Below are 21,333 nucleotides of genomic sequence, written 5' to 3' on the forward strand. Positions count from 1 at the left end.
AGGAGACCTGGACTATATTCTCTAGAGTTTAGAAGAATGAGAAATGATCTCATTGAAACATATAAAATTCCTACAGGGCTCGACAGGGTTGATGCAGGAAGTATGTTTCCCTTGGCTTGGGGGGGGGGGGTGGGGGTTGCTGCCGGTGGGGGGGGCAGGTGGAGGCGGTCTAGAACCAGGGATGCAGTCTCAGAATAAGAGGTAGGCCATTTAGGACTGAGATGAGAAGGTATTGCTTCGCTCAGAGGATGACGAATATTTGGAATTCTCTACCCCAGAGGGCTGTAGAGGCTCAGTCATGAGTATATTCCATACAGAGATCGATAGATTTCTAGATATAAAAGATATCAAGGGATATGGGGATAGTGCAGAAAAAATGGTGTAGCGGTAGATCAGTCATGATCTAGGTGAATGGCGGAGCAGGCTTTAGGGGCCAAATGGTCTACTCCTGCTCCTGTTCCCTATGTTGCTTTGCAATGTCAGCTATGGCTCAACCGGAAGCAATTTTTCCTCTGAATCAGAAGGTTGTAGGTTCAAATCCCATTCCAGAGACTTCAACACAAGAATCTAGGCTGACACCCCAGTACAGTACTGAGGGAGTGCTGCAATGTTAGAGGTGCCAAATTTCGGGTGGGATGTTAAACTGACACCCGATCTGTTCTCTCAGGTCAATGTAAAAGACCCAGTGCACTATTTTGAAGAACAGAGGAGGTAGCCCAGTGTCCTAGCCAATATTTATCCCTCAATCAACATCACTAAAAGAGACCATCTGGCCTTCTTCACTTTGCTGTTTGTTGTGCATAAAATTTGCTGCTGCGTTTTCTACATTACAATAGTGACTGCACTTCAAAACTACTTCATTGGCTGCAAACACTTAGGGACATCCTGATGTTGTGTAAGATGCTATATAAATGTAGGTCATTCTTTTAAATCCAGAGTTAAGGCCTGATCTGATAGTGCATGAAAAAGTGAGATTCCTCCCTCCCCTGAAAATGAAGACAGGTAAAGCTATAAAAAGGGCCACTAACATTGTTTTCTCTAAATAGGAGCACAGTACAAGCAAGGAGAAATAATGAATTAATACAGAACTTTGGTTAGGTCACAGTTGGAGTATGCTGGGCAGTTTTAGGTGCTCCAATATCAAGAGGGTAGTGTAGATTCACCATATATGTCAGGGAAGGGAAACTAGTTATGAGAAAAGGCTTGAGATATTGAAATCATTTCAACTGGAACAGGGAAGTGAGGAAATTTAATAAAAGTTTTTAAAATTATGAAAAGAGAGGGACTAGGGAAAAACTACTTGGGGAGAGAGTGAAAAAGAGCATTCAAATTAAAATATTCAGTAAAAGAGTAAGGAGAAAGGTTAGAAGAAATTTATCTACACAGGAGGATCGTTGCAGCATGGAATGCTCTGTTTGGGACAATTGCATCTTTATGGAGAAAAGTAACTAACTATTTGAAGTAGAGGAAAACACTGGGCTATGGGAACAAGAGAAGGGTAGTGGGAATAGTTTTGGATTTCTCCAGCATAGTCAGCATAGACACACTGGGCTGAAGCCTTCTCGTGTGCTGCAACCCTCTATAGTTCATGAGTGTTAGGCTAAACTCTGACTCTGGATTTACAGAACTTTAGCAGCAGTGCAAAGCAAAACCACTTTATACTACTGTTACAGCTGTAGTGCAAATACACCCTAAGAATATGATGGGTAGTTGTCATTATTTTGCCTATGTGCACCACTGCCTCGATCAGAGAAATTGCCAATGATATAAAAAAACTGCTTTAGTATTAAGAAATTAGAAGCCATTTAGCAGACTTCAAAACTTGAAAAAACAAGTTGGCTGCATTAGCTGCATATATACAACAGCCAGTGTACAGCACAAGCAGTGAGTGATTGTTGAAGCTACCTCAAAAAAGCAATGAGGTTTAACTACTAACTTTTGAAATTAGCAGTGTTATTTTGTACAGCTGGTAAATTGTCACACCAATGCCCCATACACAGTATTAATAGGCTGAAGCCTACAATTTGGTTTGTTGCCTGGGCAATCAATTGTAATTAATCTTTGTTATATCTTGCCTTGGCTAGGTTTGGCACATGCTCTTACTGAAATGGAGAGAAAGAATAATGCATTCCCAATACATCTATCCCTCACCTCAATTAACAATTTGCTCAGTTGTGTGAATTGCCCATTTTCTATAATTACAGTGAAGGTGTGTACAATTGTTATTAATTTTGATTGTTTGAATTCTTATTCTATTACCTTTCAATATATTCCATTTTGTACTATATTACAAGATAAATAATGCAGTTTAAATCAATTTCACAGAGAAAAGCATGACATTTACTTCATATTTCAAACGGACATCATATTCATTCTCCTTTCCAAGCTTACAAATTTGATTGTGTTACGACCGAGGTGGGAGGAGTACACTGTCTTTTCTAGTTCCATTTCTCCACAGGTCATAACATATATTTAAGTGTTTACCCAGTGTTATGACCAGGTGAGAAAGAGGTCATGGGGTTCCCTTTCAGCCTTCACCTGGTCTTACTGTAACAAGATTTATGTTTTTAAACAAACTGTTTTGGGCTCCCCCTTGGTGAATCCTTATTCACCGCTTTCCAATTATAAGGTAAAGAAATGAGCACAAACAGGCTTTCTTAGGTTTAAAGAAAAAGAGTGAAATTTATTAAAACTTAAACTCTGATTCGGTTAACGCCTACGGATGCACGCCGCGCCCCATGCTAGCATGCATACACGATACGGTAGCATGCAAACAGAGATAGAAAAGAGAAGAAATAAAGTGGAGAGGTTTGAGGCAACCTCTGAAGAGGGGTTTTTGTTATTGTGCTTCGAGCTCGCTATAGTCCTTGCTTGTAGGTAGATCTTGCTTTTCGTTGGGGACCAGAATTCTTCTTAAACCTTGTTCAGTGTAAGAGACTTTTCTCTCTTGGGGTTCATATATCTTCAGCAGTTTTCAGTTCCATGAGAAAGAGATGGAAGCAGACAGGAGAGGCTGCTGCAAACCAACCATGACAGGTCTTATCAGTTCAGGAGCAAATTCTGAGTTCAAATTCTCTGTGGCAAGTTCAAAAAATGCCTCCAACAGCCAGTTAGTCATGTGACTAAACTGGTCTGACCACGCCTTTTGTGTATTCGGCCATTTTAGCAGTCAATCTGGAATGCGAGCTCCTCCATCCTCAATATCTGGTAATCAAAAGTCCATTGTGGATTGAATGTGTCAGGGCATGGTCTTTTGTCCCTTTGAAACACTGTCTGTAAATATGCAAATATCTTTCCAGTCAAGATTCTGGCATTTATTTTTTTAAAAACAAGTTCTTTCTTTACTCCAGTAACAATTTAAAAATCAATGTTCATGTGGCAAAATTAATATGCCCCATTCTTGGCAGGTGGGGGCCAGCATTACACCAGTTACTGATACGGTCCATCACAGACTCTCCTCTTTATCCCAGAATAAAATACACCAACCAGGTTTCTTTAATAAACAACAAATTTATCAGTTTATTATAAAACAAGACACAACCAGTAATGAAGCAAAGCATTAACACGCAGGTTGAAATATGAAAGTTCCCTTTTACCTTAGTCACACACACACCAAACCCACCCGCCCCCCCCCCCCCCCCCAACCCCAGGTAACCGAAAAACAGAGATTTTATTTTTAGAGCTCTGTTACAAAAAAGACAAAAAAGAATACTTTGGCCAAATACTTGCTAATTCTTGAAAAAAAAAGATATGGTAAGATGTCAGTTGTCCCTTTCTGGTTTGGCATCCCAAATATGAGTAGATGGTTGTCACTGGGATCTTTCTCGAACAGTTCTTTTCAAGTGACATTGAAGATCAGTTTGGCAGGCTTTCCAGGAGAAATGAGGCAACAGGGTTTTCTGGCAGGCCTTTCAGGAGGAAAGCAGCATCAATTTCTATATTTCTTACACTTGCTTCTAAGAGCTTCTCAAAGAGATGGAAAAGCTGGCAGCCTTTTCAAAGAGATGGAAAAGGCTGAGCTGGGGGTTTGTATTTGGCAGGTTGATTTAAAAGTCCTTTCAAGACACTCCACACCTCAACTGACTGTCCAAAGCAAAACCAAAAACCCTTATAAATCTTGAACTATCACTTCTCTTTGACCTCAAGTCAAAAAGCCCCGCTGGGTATTTATCTGAAGACAGGTGACTTCCAGTAAATGCGGTTTTCAAACAACACCTCTCAGTGTCCTTTCAATGACCCCAGTGAGGAAAAAACATCTATGGAATCCTTTTCAGCTCTCCCAAATAAAACAATGTCCATAATTCTAAAATACGAGTGCTATAGAAGGACCGTCATAACAATTGATAAGATCACAATGGAGGAGACATTTAACTTCCTAATCTAGATCAAGTGAAGACTGGAAGCTTAGTCAATGATCTCATGCATTTATAAGAATGCTGGGTAGCACCCTGATAGAATCATTCAGTTGTGCTAAGTTAATAGCATTGTCATCTTTCAATTTTTTTTGACCGACCACATCAGTATATAGTTCTATGAAAAACAAAAGTGATTAGCTTCTCCCAATTTCAAAATTCAAATGTAATCAGTGTAGGCGAGATATTAGGACTGTTGTCTAACACAATCCATGCAGTGATACACAGACAGATGGGCAAGGGCAGGTTAACAGCAAATGCTTTCAAGCCTCACTAAAACCTGGCAGATTGGCAATCGATTGTTAACTAATTGAGTTGTGATCTTTGTAAATTAAGAAAGGAAATACATGGAAATGTGTCAAACAAAGTGGAGCATCATCTCAGTTTGATTTACATTTTTGCCACCAGACTACAGAGAAAAATAATTACAACAGGAAAAACAAACTCTTCAGGCAAGAGATATCTATCACACTTCAGTACAACACGTCTGCCATCTCTTACTGCAAACCTTAGTACAGTCGAGCTTTCAATTGCTGAACACTGATTTAAATAATTAGTGACTTTCTTTGTTGTTTAACATGTTCAGTACAGCTTTTATATTTGTATTCAAAATAGATTTTTAAAACACATTATGCACATCAATATGTGCACAATGAGAAAGAACACACAAACTTAACATTCAAAGATATTTTACATATAGCACTGTTCATTGTGGGTATGTTTCCTCCAAGGACAGCATGCGCCCTCTTTGCTGATGATCCTTTCAAAACTAAACACCATCCCCCACTCCTCCCATGGCTAAGAGGGCAAGTAAGTGGCCTGCTCCCAGTATATGACCATCTCAATCTCAGCTGGCCACCTGGTTGTGTGTGACAACAGCCTGTTGGGACCTCCTTCATATTTCTTCTCTCTGTACAAAGATATCCACAGCCTTTAATCCATTTCTCTCTATGTTTGGCATCCTTCAATCTATGAATGATGATGGATACGCAGCAAACAATTCATTTAGGTGAGGGAGTCTTCTCTTGATGCACCTTTGCTGATGGCTGTGAAGGCCAATCCTTGACAGGCAGGTTCTACCACAAGTGCCACGTGTGAAGCTGCCTAGTGATGCTGTGAGTTGTTGGTTTTGATGTTGGCATCTGTTTCCAAGCTGCTGTAGCAACCGGTCCTCGTGGTAATGCACACCAGTCCACAGGATGTGTCGCCATTTCCTTCTTTCACCAGCTAGTGACTCCCAGGTGCAATAGTCGACATTTAGGGCCTTCATGTCACAATGCTTGCAAGCATCCTCAAAGTGGAGCTTTGGGCGCCCCACTGGTCATCTGGACTCTGCTACCTCAGCATATAGAAGGTCCTTTTGGTATGCAACCATCTTCCATCCTGCAGACGTGTCTCTATACAGCTTCAGAATTCAGTAGAGTCAGGGTTTGAGCTTGTGCACTTCCACTGTATGGTATGTTAGTACTTCTAAGCAGTATCATCTTGCAATTATTTTTGAGGAGTCAAGTCTATGACAGAGATGCTCATCAACATATTTTGTCTTTATAGGCTGCTTAGCTGCTTAACATGGAAATCATAAGTTACATACAAGAACATAAGAAATAGGAGTAGACAATTTGGCTTCTTGAGTCTGCTCCGCCATTCAATAGCATGGCTAATTGTCTACCTCAACTCCACCTTCCCATACTATCCCTATATCCCTCAATTCCCTTAGTATCTGACAATCTGTTTGATCTCTGACTTGAATATATTTTATTTCTTCATGGGATGTGGGCATCGCCGGCATTTACTGCCCACCCCTAATTGCCCATGAGATGTTGATGACCAACAGCCTTCTTGAACCGCTGCAGTCCATGTGATGTAGGCACACCCACAGTGCTGTTAGAAAGAGAGTTTCAGCATTTCGACCAAGCGACAGTGTTATGGTCCTGTAGTTTTTTTTTCTCTCCGGGGAACATCTGCTGTGTCTTTAAGGCTGGAAAAGGATCAGTACTGCTTTAAGAACCAGCAAGCCTCAGGAGTTGGAGAAAGTGCATTTTTGGTTGCCATTGCATATAGCCATTTGGAGACTGCAATTCAAAGGGTGTATTCTCATTACCTTGGATACAGCCACTTGGACTGAGCGTCAAGCAACACATTTGTTACAATTCAATTTTGAACTGGCTTTTGTTGAAGACAGTCTCTTCTAAAAAAAAAACACAGACAGCCAGCTGGTGTTAGCACCTGAAAGAAAAGCTCTCAGGCAAAAATGCTGAAGGAAGAGAATTTAGTCTGTTTAATTATTATCTCTCAAAATTCTAAAAAAAAAGCCAAGCCAAAACAGAGAACTCTGGTAATTTGAACTGAAGGAAGGGAAATTAGACTGTGACAATCTTTTATCCCTCAAAAAACTCTAAAGTCAAGATTGATTCCATTAAAAGTGTTTGCAAGTCGTTAATTGTTGAAATTCACTGGAGATGGAAAGCATCACTTACTGCTGGAATTAGACTACGGACTGTTCTACTGTTGAACAATTTTTTTTTCCCCCATCGGACGGCTGTGAGGACTTCAAGCAACATTGAACTGTAAATTTGCAAGGACGCTAATTTTTTCATTTTAAATGTTTATATCTTCATAGTGTTTAAGAATTTAGTTCTAATTGAACAGCTTGGTTAGCCTCATTCGGGGGTTAATAAATGGTACAATTTGGCTGGGTCTTTCTTTAATTTGGAAAGTTTTAAATGATATGTTAGGCGATCTGTGGAGGGACGGGATTGAATTAACTGTCAGAATCGTATATTTTGATTGGGGGCTTCGACTGGAGCGGTCGGTCGTAACAGCAGTGAAGTAACACCGACGTGTTTCCAAGACGGGATGGTGTGTGACCTGGAGTGGAACTTGCAACTGATGCTGTTCCCATGCATCTGCTGCCCTTGTCCTTCTAGCTGATAAAGACTGTGGGTTTGGAAGGTGCTGTCAATGGAGCCTCGTCAAGTTTCTGCAGTGCATCTTGTACATAGTACACACTGCTGCTACGGTGTGCCGATGGTGGAGGGAGTGAATGTTTAAGGTAGTGGATGAACTGCTTTGTCCTGGATGGTGTTGAGCTTCTTGAGTGTTGTTGGAAAGTATTCCATCACATTCCTGACTTGCGCCTTGGAGATGGTGGACAGGCTTTGGGAGTCAGGAGGTGAGTTACTTGTTGCACAATTCCCAGCTTCTGACCTGATGTAGCCACAGCATTTATATGCTGTCCAATTACGTTTCTGGTCAGTGGTAACCCCCAGGATGTTAAGGGTTGGGAATTCAGTGATGGTAATGCTGTTGAACGTTAAGAGGAGATGGTTGGATTCTCTCTCATTGGAGATGGTCATTGCCTGGAACTTGTGTGGCACGAATGTTATATGTCACTTACCAGTCCAAGCCTGAATGTTGTTCAGGTATTACTGCATGCAGGCACGGACTGGTTCAATATCTGAAGAGTTGCAAATGGTACTGAACACTATGCAATCATCAGCAAACATCTCCACTTCTGACTTTATGAAGGGTAGGTCATTGATGAAGCAGCTGAAAATGGTTGGACCTCGGACACTACCCTGAGGAATCCTGCAACCATTTACTGGGACTAAGATGATGGTTGACCTCCAACATCTATGACCATCTTCCTTTGTGCTCGGTATGACTCCAAACCAGTGGAGAGTATTTCCGATTCCCATTGACTTCAATTTTACTAGAGTTCTTGAAGCCACACTGTCAAATGTGGTCTTGGTATCAACGGCAGTCACACTCACCTCATCTCTGGAATTCAGCTCTTTTGTCCATTGTTATGAACAAGGCAGGAGGAGTGCACTGTCTTTTCTAGTTCCACTTCTCCACAGGTCACCACATCTATTTAAATGTTCAGCCGGTTACCGATACAGCCAATTGTATACTCTATTTTTTTAAAATTCCAGAATAAAATACGCCAACCAAGTTTCTTTAACAAACAACAAAATTATCAGTTTATTATGGAACACGACCTAACTGGTAATGAAGCAAAGCATTAACACACCAATTAAAATAATTGAAAATTTCCCAATTACACTCACACACACTGGAAAAAAATACAGAAATTCACTCTGCAGAAGTTTGTTACAGAAAAAAAAGCAAAAAAAACTACTTTGACCAAATGCTTGCTAATCCTTGATGAGAAAAGAAAGAAGATATGGAAGGAAGTCAGTTGCCCCTTTTTTGGTCTGACATACGGGTATACGGAGACAGGTCACAAGGATCGATTCAGAAACAGTCTGTTCTGGAGATGTCGAGAATTATTCTAGTAGGCTTTCTAGAAGAAATGCGACATCAAGGTTTTTCCGCCAGCACACACCTGAATCACAGGATTTTTTTCAGCTCCTCAGGAGCTATATGGCATCAGGGATTTTTTTTCCCCACAGGGGATCCTGGCAGGATTTCTTCAAAAAGGTAGAGGTGGTGGTGAGCTGGGTGATTTCTTTTCCCTTGGCAGGAAAAAAAACAACCATCTTCAAACAGTTCACACCAAAACTAACTGAAAGAAATGTTCAAACCCCAAACAGAGAGTCAACCTCCTGACCTCCATAAACATTGACGTGTGACTTCTCTGTAACCATTTTTCCCCAAAGTCACCAAAGGCTCTGCTGTTTTCTGAGCCCAAATCACAGGTGGCCTCCAGCACAGATGGCTTTCAAACAACATCTTGTCCTGTTGGTGAACTTGGTAAAAAAAACACACTTGTTACGACCAAGGCGGGAGCAACGCACTGTCAATTAGGTCCCATCACTCCATAGTTTGCAGCATATTATTAAAAGTTTTCCCACTTAACCAGAAAACAGCCAAATTAAACACTCTAGTAACCCCTGGAATAAAACAGACCAAACCAGGTATCTTTAGACAATAACAAAGTAACTATTTATTAAAACTAAATCTTAAACACTATTAAGAAAACCTACATCTAAAGGCTTTATAACTTTTTGTTTTCACCTAAATTCCCCATTCTCACACACACACACAAAAAATCACCGTTAGCCGGTATTAAAAGTGGTGTTTTTTAAAAATTAGCTATTTCTTAATGTTACGACCAACTGAGAAAGAGGCATAGGGCTCCCTTTCAGCCTTCACCTGGTCTTACTGTAACAGGGTTTAATTTTAAGCACACCATATTTAGCCCTCCCTTGGTGAATCCTTGTTCACTGCTTTCCAATTATAAGGTGAAGAAATGAGCACAAACAGGCTTTCTTAGGTTTAAAGAAGAAAGGAGAAGTTTTACTAAACTTAAACTCTAATTCAGTTACGGCCTATGGCTACACACATGCCCATGCTAGCATGCATACACGATGCACACATGCAGATAGGGACAAAAAAAAGGAGAAATAAAGTGGAAAAGTTTGAGGCAATATCTGAAGAGTTTTTTTGTTATGGGTCTTCGAGTAGTCTTTGCTTGAAGGAGACCTTACTTTTCGTTGGGGCCCAGTATTCTTCTTAAACCTTGTTCACTGTAGGAGACTTTACTCTCTTGGGGTTCATGTGTCTTCAATGGATTCCGAATCTGGTGAGAAAGAGATGGGTGCAGACAGGAGAGAGATGTTCTCAGTCCAGGAGCAAAACTGCCTTCTGCCAGTTCAAATACTGTCTCTACAACTTAAAGCTCCCCAAGTGACCACCCTGCTGGCCAATGTAACTGACTGGTTTGACCAGGTCTGTTCTGTGTATTGTATGGGAGCAGGGGATAGCTTCTTTGTTCCAACACTGTCTAAAATGCAAAAATGTCTTTCCGGCCAGGGGCCTGGCAATTCCTTGTAACATGCCTTCTCTTCTTCCCAGCAACAAATTAAAATTTAGTGTCCATGTGGCGAGATTAATGTGCCTCATTCTTGGCAGGTGGGAGCCTGCATGCATTAAGAACAAATAAGTAAGAAGTCTTTGTGGGTTACATTCCTGATGGGTGACATATCCTGGTTGAAAATAATCAAATGCTGCTCAAAATCTCCACACAGATTTGATGAAACAGTCTGTTCCTGATAGGCATTCAAAACACTTTGGCTGCAGCAGGCATCAAACAGTTCTTTCAACGATGAGCACAATAATAGGTCAAAATTGAATTTTTAAAACCGACAGTCTTGCAGTCGAAACTTTACTTCAGTAATACAAATGGTCTCTTCAAAGGGTATTTCCTCTTTCGGCAATTAACTCAGCCTGTAGCTCCTTGTAGAATTTTTGCTGAGATAAATGGACAGTTCTCGTCTTCAGTAGCACACTTCACTGGAGAGCCTCTCAAAAACTGGTTTCAGCCAGTTTTACACACAGTCAAATTAAAACATTATACCATGTGACCTCTCTCTCCTGCTGTGGCCTAGGTAATAAAATGCAGCTGTGGCGCACTATGCCTCAGAAATTCAGAAGCTTCTCTCTCTCTCTGTCTTAAAGGTACACTATTTTTAACAGAGGAGAAAATAAGTACAGTTCTGGGACAACATCCATGGAATCTTTTCAGTTTTAACAGAACTCCTCAAAAAATAAAAATATTAAAAATAGTGGAAGCACTTTTGTAATATCTCCATCCTTGGAGGAATGAAACACATTTGTAAATGTGTTTTAATAATTTTTCATCTTCTGTTCTTTCTTTGTGTTTCATTACAAAGAAAGAACAGAAGATGAAAAATTATTAAAACACATTTACATATTCATTTCCATTCACTCTTTACCTATAGCTAATACAGTTTGGCTTTGTACTATCTTTGCATTCAGATAACTCAAAGCAAAGTTATATTCGAGACAAAGCATCAGCAATTACATTTTTTTTCCCGTAATGTGGATAATCTTTAAGTGATAAGGTTGTGATAGTAAATTCCATCGAAATAGTCTGGCATTCCTGTTTTTGAATTTTTCCACAAAGACTAGGGGGTTATGATCAGTATATACCAGTGTCTCGCTGTAGTTGTGGCAGACATAGACTTAAAATGCTTAAGAGCCAGTAATAAAGCCTAGGGTTTCTTTTTCCACTGTTGAATATTGTTTATGGTGTCGATTTACCTTTTTGGAAAAGTATCCCACTGGCCTTTGTATCCCTTACTCATCATCTTGTAACAAGGCTGCATCGACCTCCAGTGTACTAGCATCAATTGCTATCTTGAAGGGCTTAGTGAAATTTGGAGCAGCCAACACTGGTTTATTAATCAAAATGGCTTTCAGCCTCTCAAAAGATGCTTGGCACTCCCCTGACCACACTACCTTGGTTTTCTTTTTTGTAGCAAATCTGTCAATGGAGCAGCTATAGTACTAAAATTTGGTACAAACTTGCGGTAGCAACCATACATTCCCAAAAACCTCATGATTTCTCACTTAGGGGTGGGGAGCTCCACCAATGCTTGTACTTGCGCTGTTTTGGGCAACATTCATCCTTGCCCTACTATATGCCTCAGGTAGATCTCTCTCGCTTTTGCCAATTCACTTTTGGCAAGGTTTATCACTAAATCAGCCAATTGTAATTTTTCTAACAGAGCTTCTAGTTGTTCCAAGTGGTGCTTCCAAGTGTCACTGTATACCAGCACATCAAGGTAAACCACACAGTTAGGAACACTGGCTACCACTTGGTTCATTAATCTCTGAAAAGTGGCTGGGGCATTGTTTAGCCCAAATGGCATCACTCGGCATAGGAAAAGACTGGTGTGACAAAGGCTGATATTTCCTTAGCTTGGGGAGTTAAAGGAACCTGCCTGTATCCCTTTAATAAATCTATTTTTAAATAGTCGTTTGGTAGTATGGAACTTGAGTATTGCTGAAAATAGAGACATGTTGTCGAAGCTTTTCATCTTGCACTCATCAGGACAATCTGCAAGAAAACCAATGAAGGGGAGGCAACAACTTAATACTGTATGAGAAGAGAGTGCTGATTGGTTAACAAATGAACTCTGATTGGTAAAGACGTTGCCTCTAGGGATTCACCTAATGAGTCTACCGGTTTTAGTCCTTTTGAATTAGCCTATGGACATGAGATAAGAGGTCCTCTAAAACCAATTAAAGAAAAGTTTTTAAGAACAGAGGGACACATTTTGTGTGTAGCGGGAGCAGCTCACGAGAGGAACGGTGGTGGAGGCAGAAACCCTCAACTCATTCAAAAGGTATCTGGACATGCACTTTTAGTGCTGTAACCTGCAAGGCTATGGACCAGCTACTGGAAGATGGGATTAGAATGGGCGGCTAGTTTTCCGGCCAGCGCAGACACAATGGGCTGAATGGCCTCCTTCTGTGCTGTAATTTTTCTATGGTTCTACTTGAGGGATATGGAGTTACCTTTCCTTTTGACAAGAATTCCCGATAACTCTCAGGTATCTGGTTCACGTTCCCTATACTCTCAGCAGTTTTATACTTGGCCTTACAGCTGCAGTCAGAGTTACAGCCTGAGCTGTCGTATTCCCAGTCAGGGACCCTTTCTCTGCATTGGCCTCCGGCACCCCAATAAGTCCCATGGGTTTATCCTGCAACTTCCAGCATTCTGCTTGAAGGTGTCCCACCTTGTGACAATGATTAACATTTAGGCTTTGGAATCTCACTTCCACCCTCAGCACATTCCTTTCTGGCCTGAGGAGGAGATCCTGGGGTGTTCTCAGCTGTCCCTTCTTGTCCCCGACTACTTGCCTTCCTTTCACCCTCCCACAGCTGTCCCTTCTTGTCCCCGACTACTTGCCTTCCTTTCACCCTCCCACCTTCTATTCTTCACAGATTTGTGGGGGCTGACGGACAAAGGGTTTAGACTTGTAAACAAGCTCGTAATCATCAGCAATTTCCGCTGCCTGTCTGGCTGTTGAAACCTTCTGGTTCTCTACTTGGGTTCTCATTAACGGAGGGAGTGAATATTATAATTCTTCCAGGAGAATTATTTCCCTAAGGTTCTCATACCTGACCTCTACCTTTAGTGCCCGCATCCAATGATCAAAATTAATTTGCTTTACTCTCTCAAATTCTATACAAGTCTGCCCAGGCTGTCTCCGGAGGTTCTGAAATTTCTGTCTGTACGCTTCAGGGACCAACTCATAAGCAGCAAGAATATCCTTTTTTGCCATCTCATAATCTGCAGAAGCCTCTTCAGAAAGCAGGACATAAACTTCATGAGCTCTGCCCATCAACCTGCTTTGCGTAAGCAGTGCCCAGCTTTCCTTCGGCCACTTCGTCTGTCTAGCTACCTTTTCAAAAGAAATGAAAAATACCTCTACGTCCCTTTCCAAATATAAACAGCTCTTCACTGGGTCCTGGGCTGGAGTCAGATTTTTCCCCACCAAAATTTTCACTGGAATCAAGACCACCCCTTTTGTATTAGTTCCATCTTTTTAAATTCTAATTGCCTTCCTTCTATTTATTTTTCTTTGTCTAGTTCAAGCTGCCTCATCTGAACTGAATTCTAGTTAATTTAACTGCTCTAGCATCTTGTTTGCCGCCTTCTTCTTCTAATTGCAAATGCTGCGCTATTACTTCAATTACGTCCGCTTTCTTGGCTCCTGGTTTTCACTCTACCACCACTTTTTCTGCCAATTATTTTAATCTAACCTTGGTTCAGTTTTGCAAATAACTCAGGGATACATCTTCCTTCCCCAGAAAGGTCGTAGCAACTGACCAAGACATTGCAGTGGTGTAAATTTTATTGTAATGCACAAGAAACCTTTTTATTTATACTTTTCCCCTTTTCAATTAGTATTACCCCCCCTTACAATTGCTCGTTGCCGGCTTTAGGCATCTCGGACGACGAGTCCCCAATTAGATGTTACAACCAAGGCAGGATGAGTGCACTGTCTTTTCTAGTTCCACTTCTCCACATGTCACAACATTTATTTAAATGTTTACCTGGTTACCGATACAGCCAATCGTATACTCAACTTTTTTTATCTCAGCATAAAATAAATCAATCAGGTTTCTTTAATAAAAACCAAAATGATCAGTTTATTATAAAACAGGACTTAACCAGTAATGAAGCAAAGCATTAACACACCAATTAAAATATGAATGTTCCCTTTTAAAAAATTCCCCAATTACACTCACACACAGTGGAAAAAAAATACAGAAATTCACTCTGCAGAGCTCTGTTACAAAAAAAGACAAAAAAAAACTAGTTTGGCCAAATACTTGCTAATTGATCGTATCAAACAACATGTCCCTTCCGCTGTTCGCAACAAGCAAGGTACAGGCCGTAGGCAACCAGCCCGTGCTTGCAAAACTCAAAACACAGTGTGATTCCACGATTGGACAACATTCGCTAAATAATCCGCAATGTGCTAAGAATTACACTGACAACCAATTAAAAATTGTCAGTAGGGCTCACAGTGTGGCGCACTTGCGCGTACTGGAGCTACATATATTAATACACAGGGCCCTGTTCTTTGCAGACAGAAAGAACATGTACCCACACTGCGACTGTTTCAGCTGATCAAAATAACTGACAGCCATTCACTGGTTCACTCCTCAGGGCAATGCCTTGACCAATGAGAGTCAAGCTGCCTGCTTTAAATTTCAAACAAAGCTTGACAGTTAACTGTCAGTCACCGTAAACTGGTGCATTCCCCATGGCAACGCCTCTACCAATCAGAGTTCACTTGCCAACCAATCAGCACTCTCTTCTCATGCAGTATCAGTCCCTGTTTTCCCTTACATTGGTTATTCTTGCATATTGTCCTGATGAGTGCAAGACAAAAAGCTTCGACAACATGTCTTTATTTTCAGCAATTCTCAAGTTCAATACATATTTAATTTAAACTACACATACCTCCAAGTTCTTTCACATTGAGGATTGCATTCTGGAATGGGACAGCTTTAATGCTAAAACCTGAAGATAGAAAAAGCAGAAAAAGTACTTTAAAATGGGAAAAGGCATACACAATAAAACATGAAATTAGTTTCACTAGGATGAGAAAAATTATTTCTTGCCAAATTTTGTTTTAATTAATAAAAGAGTTTGTGTTCAGGAATGAAAAATATTTTTCCTTTTTGCACCCAGTATCAACAGCATGCTTAACTCTAACCTCAGTCATGCATGACCATGCCAATCTAACATTTCCATTTCTCACTACAAAAACGTTCTGTGGTCCTTCTGAATGATATTGCCAATTAGTTATTGATTGAAGGAGTTATGTGAAATGGACTCAAAACCTCTAGCAGCTTTATTAGAATTATATTGCTTAAAGTTAGTAGTTCATCTAGTCCATCTTGTCTAGATTTGTAGATTGATCCTAAACTTAAAAGGGACAAAGATAAATTCAGTGAGGCTGCGCTTCCAGTGAAGAACTTCACTTCAAGTAGGAGACTGGGGCAGGAATCAGCGCAACAGTGTTATAGTTCTATCTCTAACTTGTATTTCCATCACCCAAGGTTTCATTCTGAACTTTTCATAGTCTATCAATTTGTCCAATTCTGAGATTTATTCTCAGTCAGAACGCCTGAGTTTGCAAATGCAAACATATTGAGTTATAAAGTGACAATGTGCAGAGTATTCGCCCTCATATTTGAAAGTTCAAGAAACCTAGTCAGAGAAGATTTCAAATAGAGGATCTGGACACTGGGCAGAAAAGCAAGTAGAAAAGGCACGCAAGTTATTCCTCATGTCGCTATTGCTTCTTTTGCCAATTACCTTAAATCTGTGCCCTCTGGTTCTCAATCCCTCCACCAATGGGAACAGTTTTTTCCTTTCGATCCTGTCCAGATACCTCACGATTTTGAGTACTTCTATCAAATCTCCTCTCAACGTTCTCTTCTCCAAAGAAAACAGTCCCAACTTCTCCAAACTATGCCCATAACTGACGTTGTTCATCCCTGGAACCATTCTCATGAATCTTTTCTGCACTTCAATGCCTTCACATCTTTCCTGAAGTGTGACACCTAGAACTGGGCACAATACTCCAGTTGAGGCTGAACCAGTGTTCTATACCAGTTTAAACATAACTTTCTTCCTTTTGTACTCTATGCCCCTATTAATGAAGCCTAGGATGCTGTATGCTCTATTCGCTGTGCTCTCAACCTGTCCTGCCACCAGCAATGATTTATGCACACATACCCAAGGTCCTTCTGCTCCTGCACCCCTTTAGAAGGGCACTCTATTTTATTTTGTTTCTCTATGCTCTTCCTATCAAAATGAACCACTTCACACTTCTCTGCATTAAATTTCATCTGCCACTTGCCTGCCAATTCTACCAACCTGTCTATGTCCTTTTGAAGTTCTACACTATCCTCCTCACAGTTCACAATGCTTCCAAGTTTTGTATCATTCACAAGTTTTGAAATTGTGCCCTGTATACCAAGGTCGAGGTTATTAATATAAATCAGGAACAGCAAAGGTCCTAACACCAATCCTTGCGGAATTCCATTACAAACCTTCCTCCAGTCCAAAAAACATCGATTAACTCTCTGTTTCCTGTCACTCAGCCAATTTTGGCAATCCATGTTGTTACTGTCCCTTTTATTCCATGAGCTATAACTTTGCTCAAGTCTGTTGTGTGGCATTTTATCAAATGCTTATTGCAACTCCATGTACACCACATTAACAGCATTGCCCTAATTAACCTTCTCTGTTACCTCAAAGGAAGTTTTTGACTTGAATTGATTCAAACGCACACTGCGCCTACATCCAACTGGTCTGGAACCTGAGAATGCTACCAGTTTAAAAAAAATTTGAAAGTTTAGCTCAATGAGTTCTTTAAAGGATGCAAGATGGTTTTGCCTCCACTGAGAAGATCAAATGTGGTCATATGGTGGATTATCGAAGATAGCAGTGTTTAGGAACCACTTAATGCCTCAATGCACGGCAACTTTATTATGCTTGAATGGCTTGTTTCTGTGCTGCAATCTCAGAATTATTTCATCTTTACATGAGTGGGAGCTGCTGCTATTGGAAATCTTCATTGGAAAGAGGAGAGGGAGCAGGAGCTGGTGGCAGCTCATGGCTGCAAGTTTCATCCTCTGAAAATAGAGAGGGAGAGAGGCAGAGAGACACTTGTCCATAGATCACTGAAGGTAGCAGCACAGGTAGATAAGGTGGTTAGGAAGGCATATGGGATACTTGCCTTTATTAGCCAAGGCACAGAATATAAGAGCAGGGAGGTTATGATGGAGCTGTATAAAACGCTGGTTAGGCCACAGCTGGAATACTGTGTACAGTTCTGGGCATCACACTATAGGAAGGATGTGATTGCACTGGAGAGGGTGCAGAGGAGATTCACCAGGATGTTGCCTGGGCTGGAGCATTTCAGCTATGAAGAGAGACTGAAAAGGCTAGGCTGTTTTCCTTAAAGCAGAGAAGGCTGAGGGAGGACATGATTGAGGTATACAAAATTATGAGGAGGCATTGATAGGTTAGATAGGAAGAAACCTTTTCCCTTAGTGGAGAGGTCAATAACCAGGGAGCATAGAGTTAAGCTAAGGGGCAGGAGGTTTAGAGGGGATTTGAGGAAAATTTTTTCACTCAGCGGGTGGTTGGAGAACGGACTGCCTGAACAGGTGGTAGAGGCAGGAACCCTCAACATTTAGATGAGCACTTGAAATGCCATAGCATACAAGGCTACGGGCCAAATGCTGGAAAATGGGATTAGAATAGTTAGGTGCTTGATAGTGGTTGTATAACTCTATGACACAGAAAAAGACTGATATTAAGCTTGCGTAACTGATTCACTCACAGGCAAAACTACAGATGTGACATGTGGGCCACACACTCAACTTCACATGTTTGCTCCTGGGTTGCTTGTAGCAGCGCCTCTAAGATTAGTATTACATTCTAGACACTCCAGGGCAACCATACCCCTGACACACAGCAACAGAAAGCTGAAAGATGGGAACTTAAACACAAGACAGGCTGAGAAGCAGGAGGGCTGATAAAATGGCGTGGAAGGTGGTGGGAGGGGAGCCAGATATCTACCTGCCGCCACAGCATATTACCAGCATGGGAATCTCATTGGCATGGGTGCCTGCTGGGCAGCCAATTGTGTCAATTAAGTGCCCAACTAAGGGCCACCTCCTGCCAGCATTAGGAGGGGCCGCTGCCACAAGGGGAGACCGCCAGGTAAACCCTGGCGGCCTCCCTATGGGTTCATGGATGGAGGGCCCCTCCTTTACGGCTGCTCCATGGCCCACAGGGGGTCCCTGGCAGTAATGGCTGCCCCTACATCTATAGCGCCGCTGATGGAAGGTGCCCCACCCCGATTGCCGACACCTGTCTGCCTGGCCCCAAGCACAGTAAGGAATAAAAAGCTTAGCTCGTCTTTGAGGGCGCCTTGGCATGGAGGTGCCCTCTCCTTTGTTGCAGCCTCAGCAATGGATGCAGTGCTGCTGGCCCTCTGATTTGTTCGGCAGCTCTACGACGCAGAGACGGCGGTCCCGGCAGCGGCCTCTTATTTGGTAAAATGCTGCCCAGGTTCCCACTTTGGGTCCTAGTGGCGGGACTTCTTACTAGGTGGAAAAATTCACCCCACCATTTCACATTCCACATTATGAAAAGCCATCGATATCGTCTAGGGACTGTCGTATAATTCAGCACAACCATTTATTACTTTGTGCATAATTTAAAATTATCAGCCATATCTCAGATATATAGATTAAAAACAGAATTTTAATTTGAATATGATTAATCTCTTTATCCATTACAGGATGCAGCTTCTTTCTACAGTAGCACTCCTACCGCAGGGGAATCATAAGGGATGGTCAAGAACCCAGAGCTGATTTGCAAACAAATACAACGGTTTCAAAATAAAAGCAAGCTTTGTAGTAATTATGTCTTACACCAAGGTACTAAAGTATGGTTTACTCAAATTTGAACCATCTTTTATCCCCTCAAGATTTCAACTTATAATATAATTGACAATATTTCTTATTAAACAATTGTAAGCAATCGTTTGTAGAATAATAGAATGATACAGCACAGTAAGAAGCCATTCAGCTTATCGTGCTTGTGTGGCTCTTTGGTAGAGCTATCCAATTAATCCTAGCTCCCTGCTCTTTCCCAATATACTGTATTAATTTTTCCCATCAAATGTTTAGCCAATTCTCCTTTGGATGTTACTACAGAATCCGCTTCCACCCTATCAGGCAATGCATTCCAAATCATAACTCACTACCTAAAAAAAAAAAGTTGTCTCTGGTTCTTTTGCCAATAACCTTCAATCTGTGTCCTCTGGTTCTTAACCCTTCTGCCAATGGAAACCATTTCTTCTTATTTATTGTATCAGAACCCTTCATGCTTACAGAATATCAAATTTCCCCTCAATATTGCTGTAAGGAGAACAAGCTCAACTTCTCCACATAAATAAAGTCCCTCAATCCCGATATCATTCTCGTAAATCTCTTCTAAGCCCTGTCCAACATCTTGACGGCCTCCCAAAAGTACATTCCCTACTTCCTTCACAAGGGTCACATAGCTCACAAAAAAGTTTAAGCAGATAGCTTGCTGACCACTGCAAGTGCCACCAGTTAGAGAGAGCAATAGTACACAAGAATGGACCAATTGAGAATCCACATTGAATGACACCTGGGCGAAGAAACACTGGGCTGCATCACTCTGCCACCTGTCCTCTCTTTTGCAATAGAATTTAATCTTTGATTTTTCTTCCTGAGCTGCTCAACTGTACATCTAAATGATTAAAAGCTTTGTGTATATGTGTGCCATGTGTTATGGCCATGTGGTGCAATTTGGGTAGTTCCCACTGTTCAACCCCTCTGACCGCAGCAAGTGTGTTTTGTTATTAGGGTTTAACCCCTCGGTGTTTTATTTGTCAAATAAACAGATAGCGACAGCTTTTCTTGTAGGTTTAAAACAGGAAATCAATTGTTTAGAGAGGAAGAAGGGTAATCGATTATAAGTGGTGGAGGGGGGTACAGTAAACCTGTTGAATTTCTTAGAAGTCAAGTTCTTGTCGGTTGCAGATTTGAGGTGTCTCTCTTGGTTGAAAGTTCAGTTGAAGACAACGGATCACTTCTAGATCACTGCTGTATAAAGTGTAGATGTAGAATTTTACAGTAGGGTGCATGCCTTCTGCTTTGCTGGAAACAAGCTGATTGGATGCTGCTTTCTGGGTGTCTCTCCCTCTCTCATCATCACACTTCTTGTATGCGTGACACCTCCCCCAAAAAGGAAAAAAATGAAATTCCTTTAATTTCATTATTATGTTGTTTGATTTTTAGGTTTAGAAAGAAAGAAGATATAGAATCACACTACTGCATATTCATTTCATTCACTCTTCAATCTTACAATTGTTACAGCTGGCATTGCTTGCAACAGTTCAAGTTTTCTCATCATCCTTTCTTTGGATGAGATACCATTAAAAATTGCATTGCTTTTGGTTACGTGTTGTCAAATGGGGTTGTAGTTTCTCTAGCATCAGTTGGTAGGACTTTGGGAACACCAATCTCAATAGGCATGTGGTTGTTGCTGAAGCTTCGAGTATGCAAATTTCTGTTACTGCTGGTTGCAAGGTTCCCTGTCTGTACAAGCTTCAATCCCTTAACTATTGCTTCCACAACACATGGCTTTAACTATTCAGGTTCTGGCACATTGATAGTTCTTATTTCTAGGGTGATAAATTGTTTTTTTTTAGCCCCTGTGAGGCATCAGGGATTTCCTCCTTCCCCTTGATCTTGCTGAGTTGCAAATCTAAATTGTTGGGCTTGATTAGTTTTGGATTTGGAACCTCATTGTTTGATGTTTCAGTGGGTAGATCCACACTGGCCTCACTTTTAGTTTTCTTGTGATTTTCACATGTGGTTTACTTGAAGGTATTTCATCTTCCCTTTTCCTTTTACTTCAGAGATAGGTTTTTCCCTAGTCTGCCCCATGTCCTCTGGGACACTACTGCTTGCAGGTGGTTGTCCAGCTTTCAATGCTCTCCCCTGTGGTGCTTGAACTAGGTGAGGCATCTTTTTTAAATCTTTAAAAAAGGTGTCAGCTAAACATATCTCT

At 41.1% G+C, this 21,333-nt stretch overlaps 1 protein-coding gene across 9 annotated transcripts in view; it reads right to left on the reverse strand.

Annotated features, from left to right (window-relative positions):
* Positions 1 to 21,333, reverse strand: part of LOC137370942 (ADP-ribosylation factor-like protein 15) — a 368,243-nt gene that overhangs the window by 234,066 nt on the left and 112,844 nt on the right. For 7 of the 9 annotated variants that reach the window (XM_068032842.1, XM_068032835.1, XM_068032859.1 and 4 more), the window contains one exon: positions 15,163 to 15,222. The exons of the other annotated variants lie outside the window; for them this stretch is intronic. In XM_068032842.1, coding sequence (XP_067888943.1) covers positions 15,163 to 15,222 — 60 coding nt within the window. The remainder of the gene's footprint in view (positions 1 to 15,162; positions 15,223 to 21,333) is intronic. 9 annotated transcript variants of the gene reach the window in all.

Source organism: Heterodontus francisci, chromosome 1 (genome assembly GCF_036365525.1).
Source record: "Heterodontus francisci isolate sHetFra1 chromosome 1, sHetFra1.hap1, whole genome shotgun sequence".
Lineage (NCBI taxonomy): Eukaryota > Metazoa > Chordata > Chondrichthyes > Heterodontiformes > Heterodontidae > Heterodontus > Heterodontus francisci.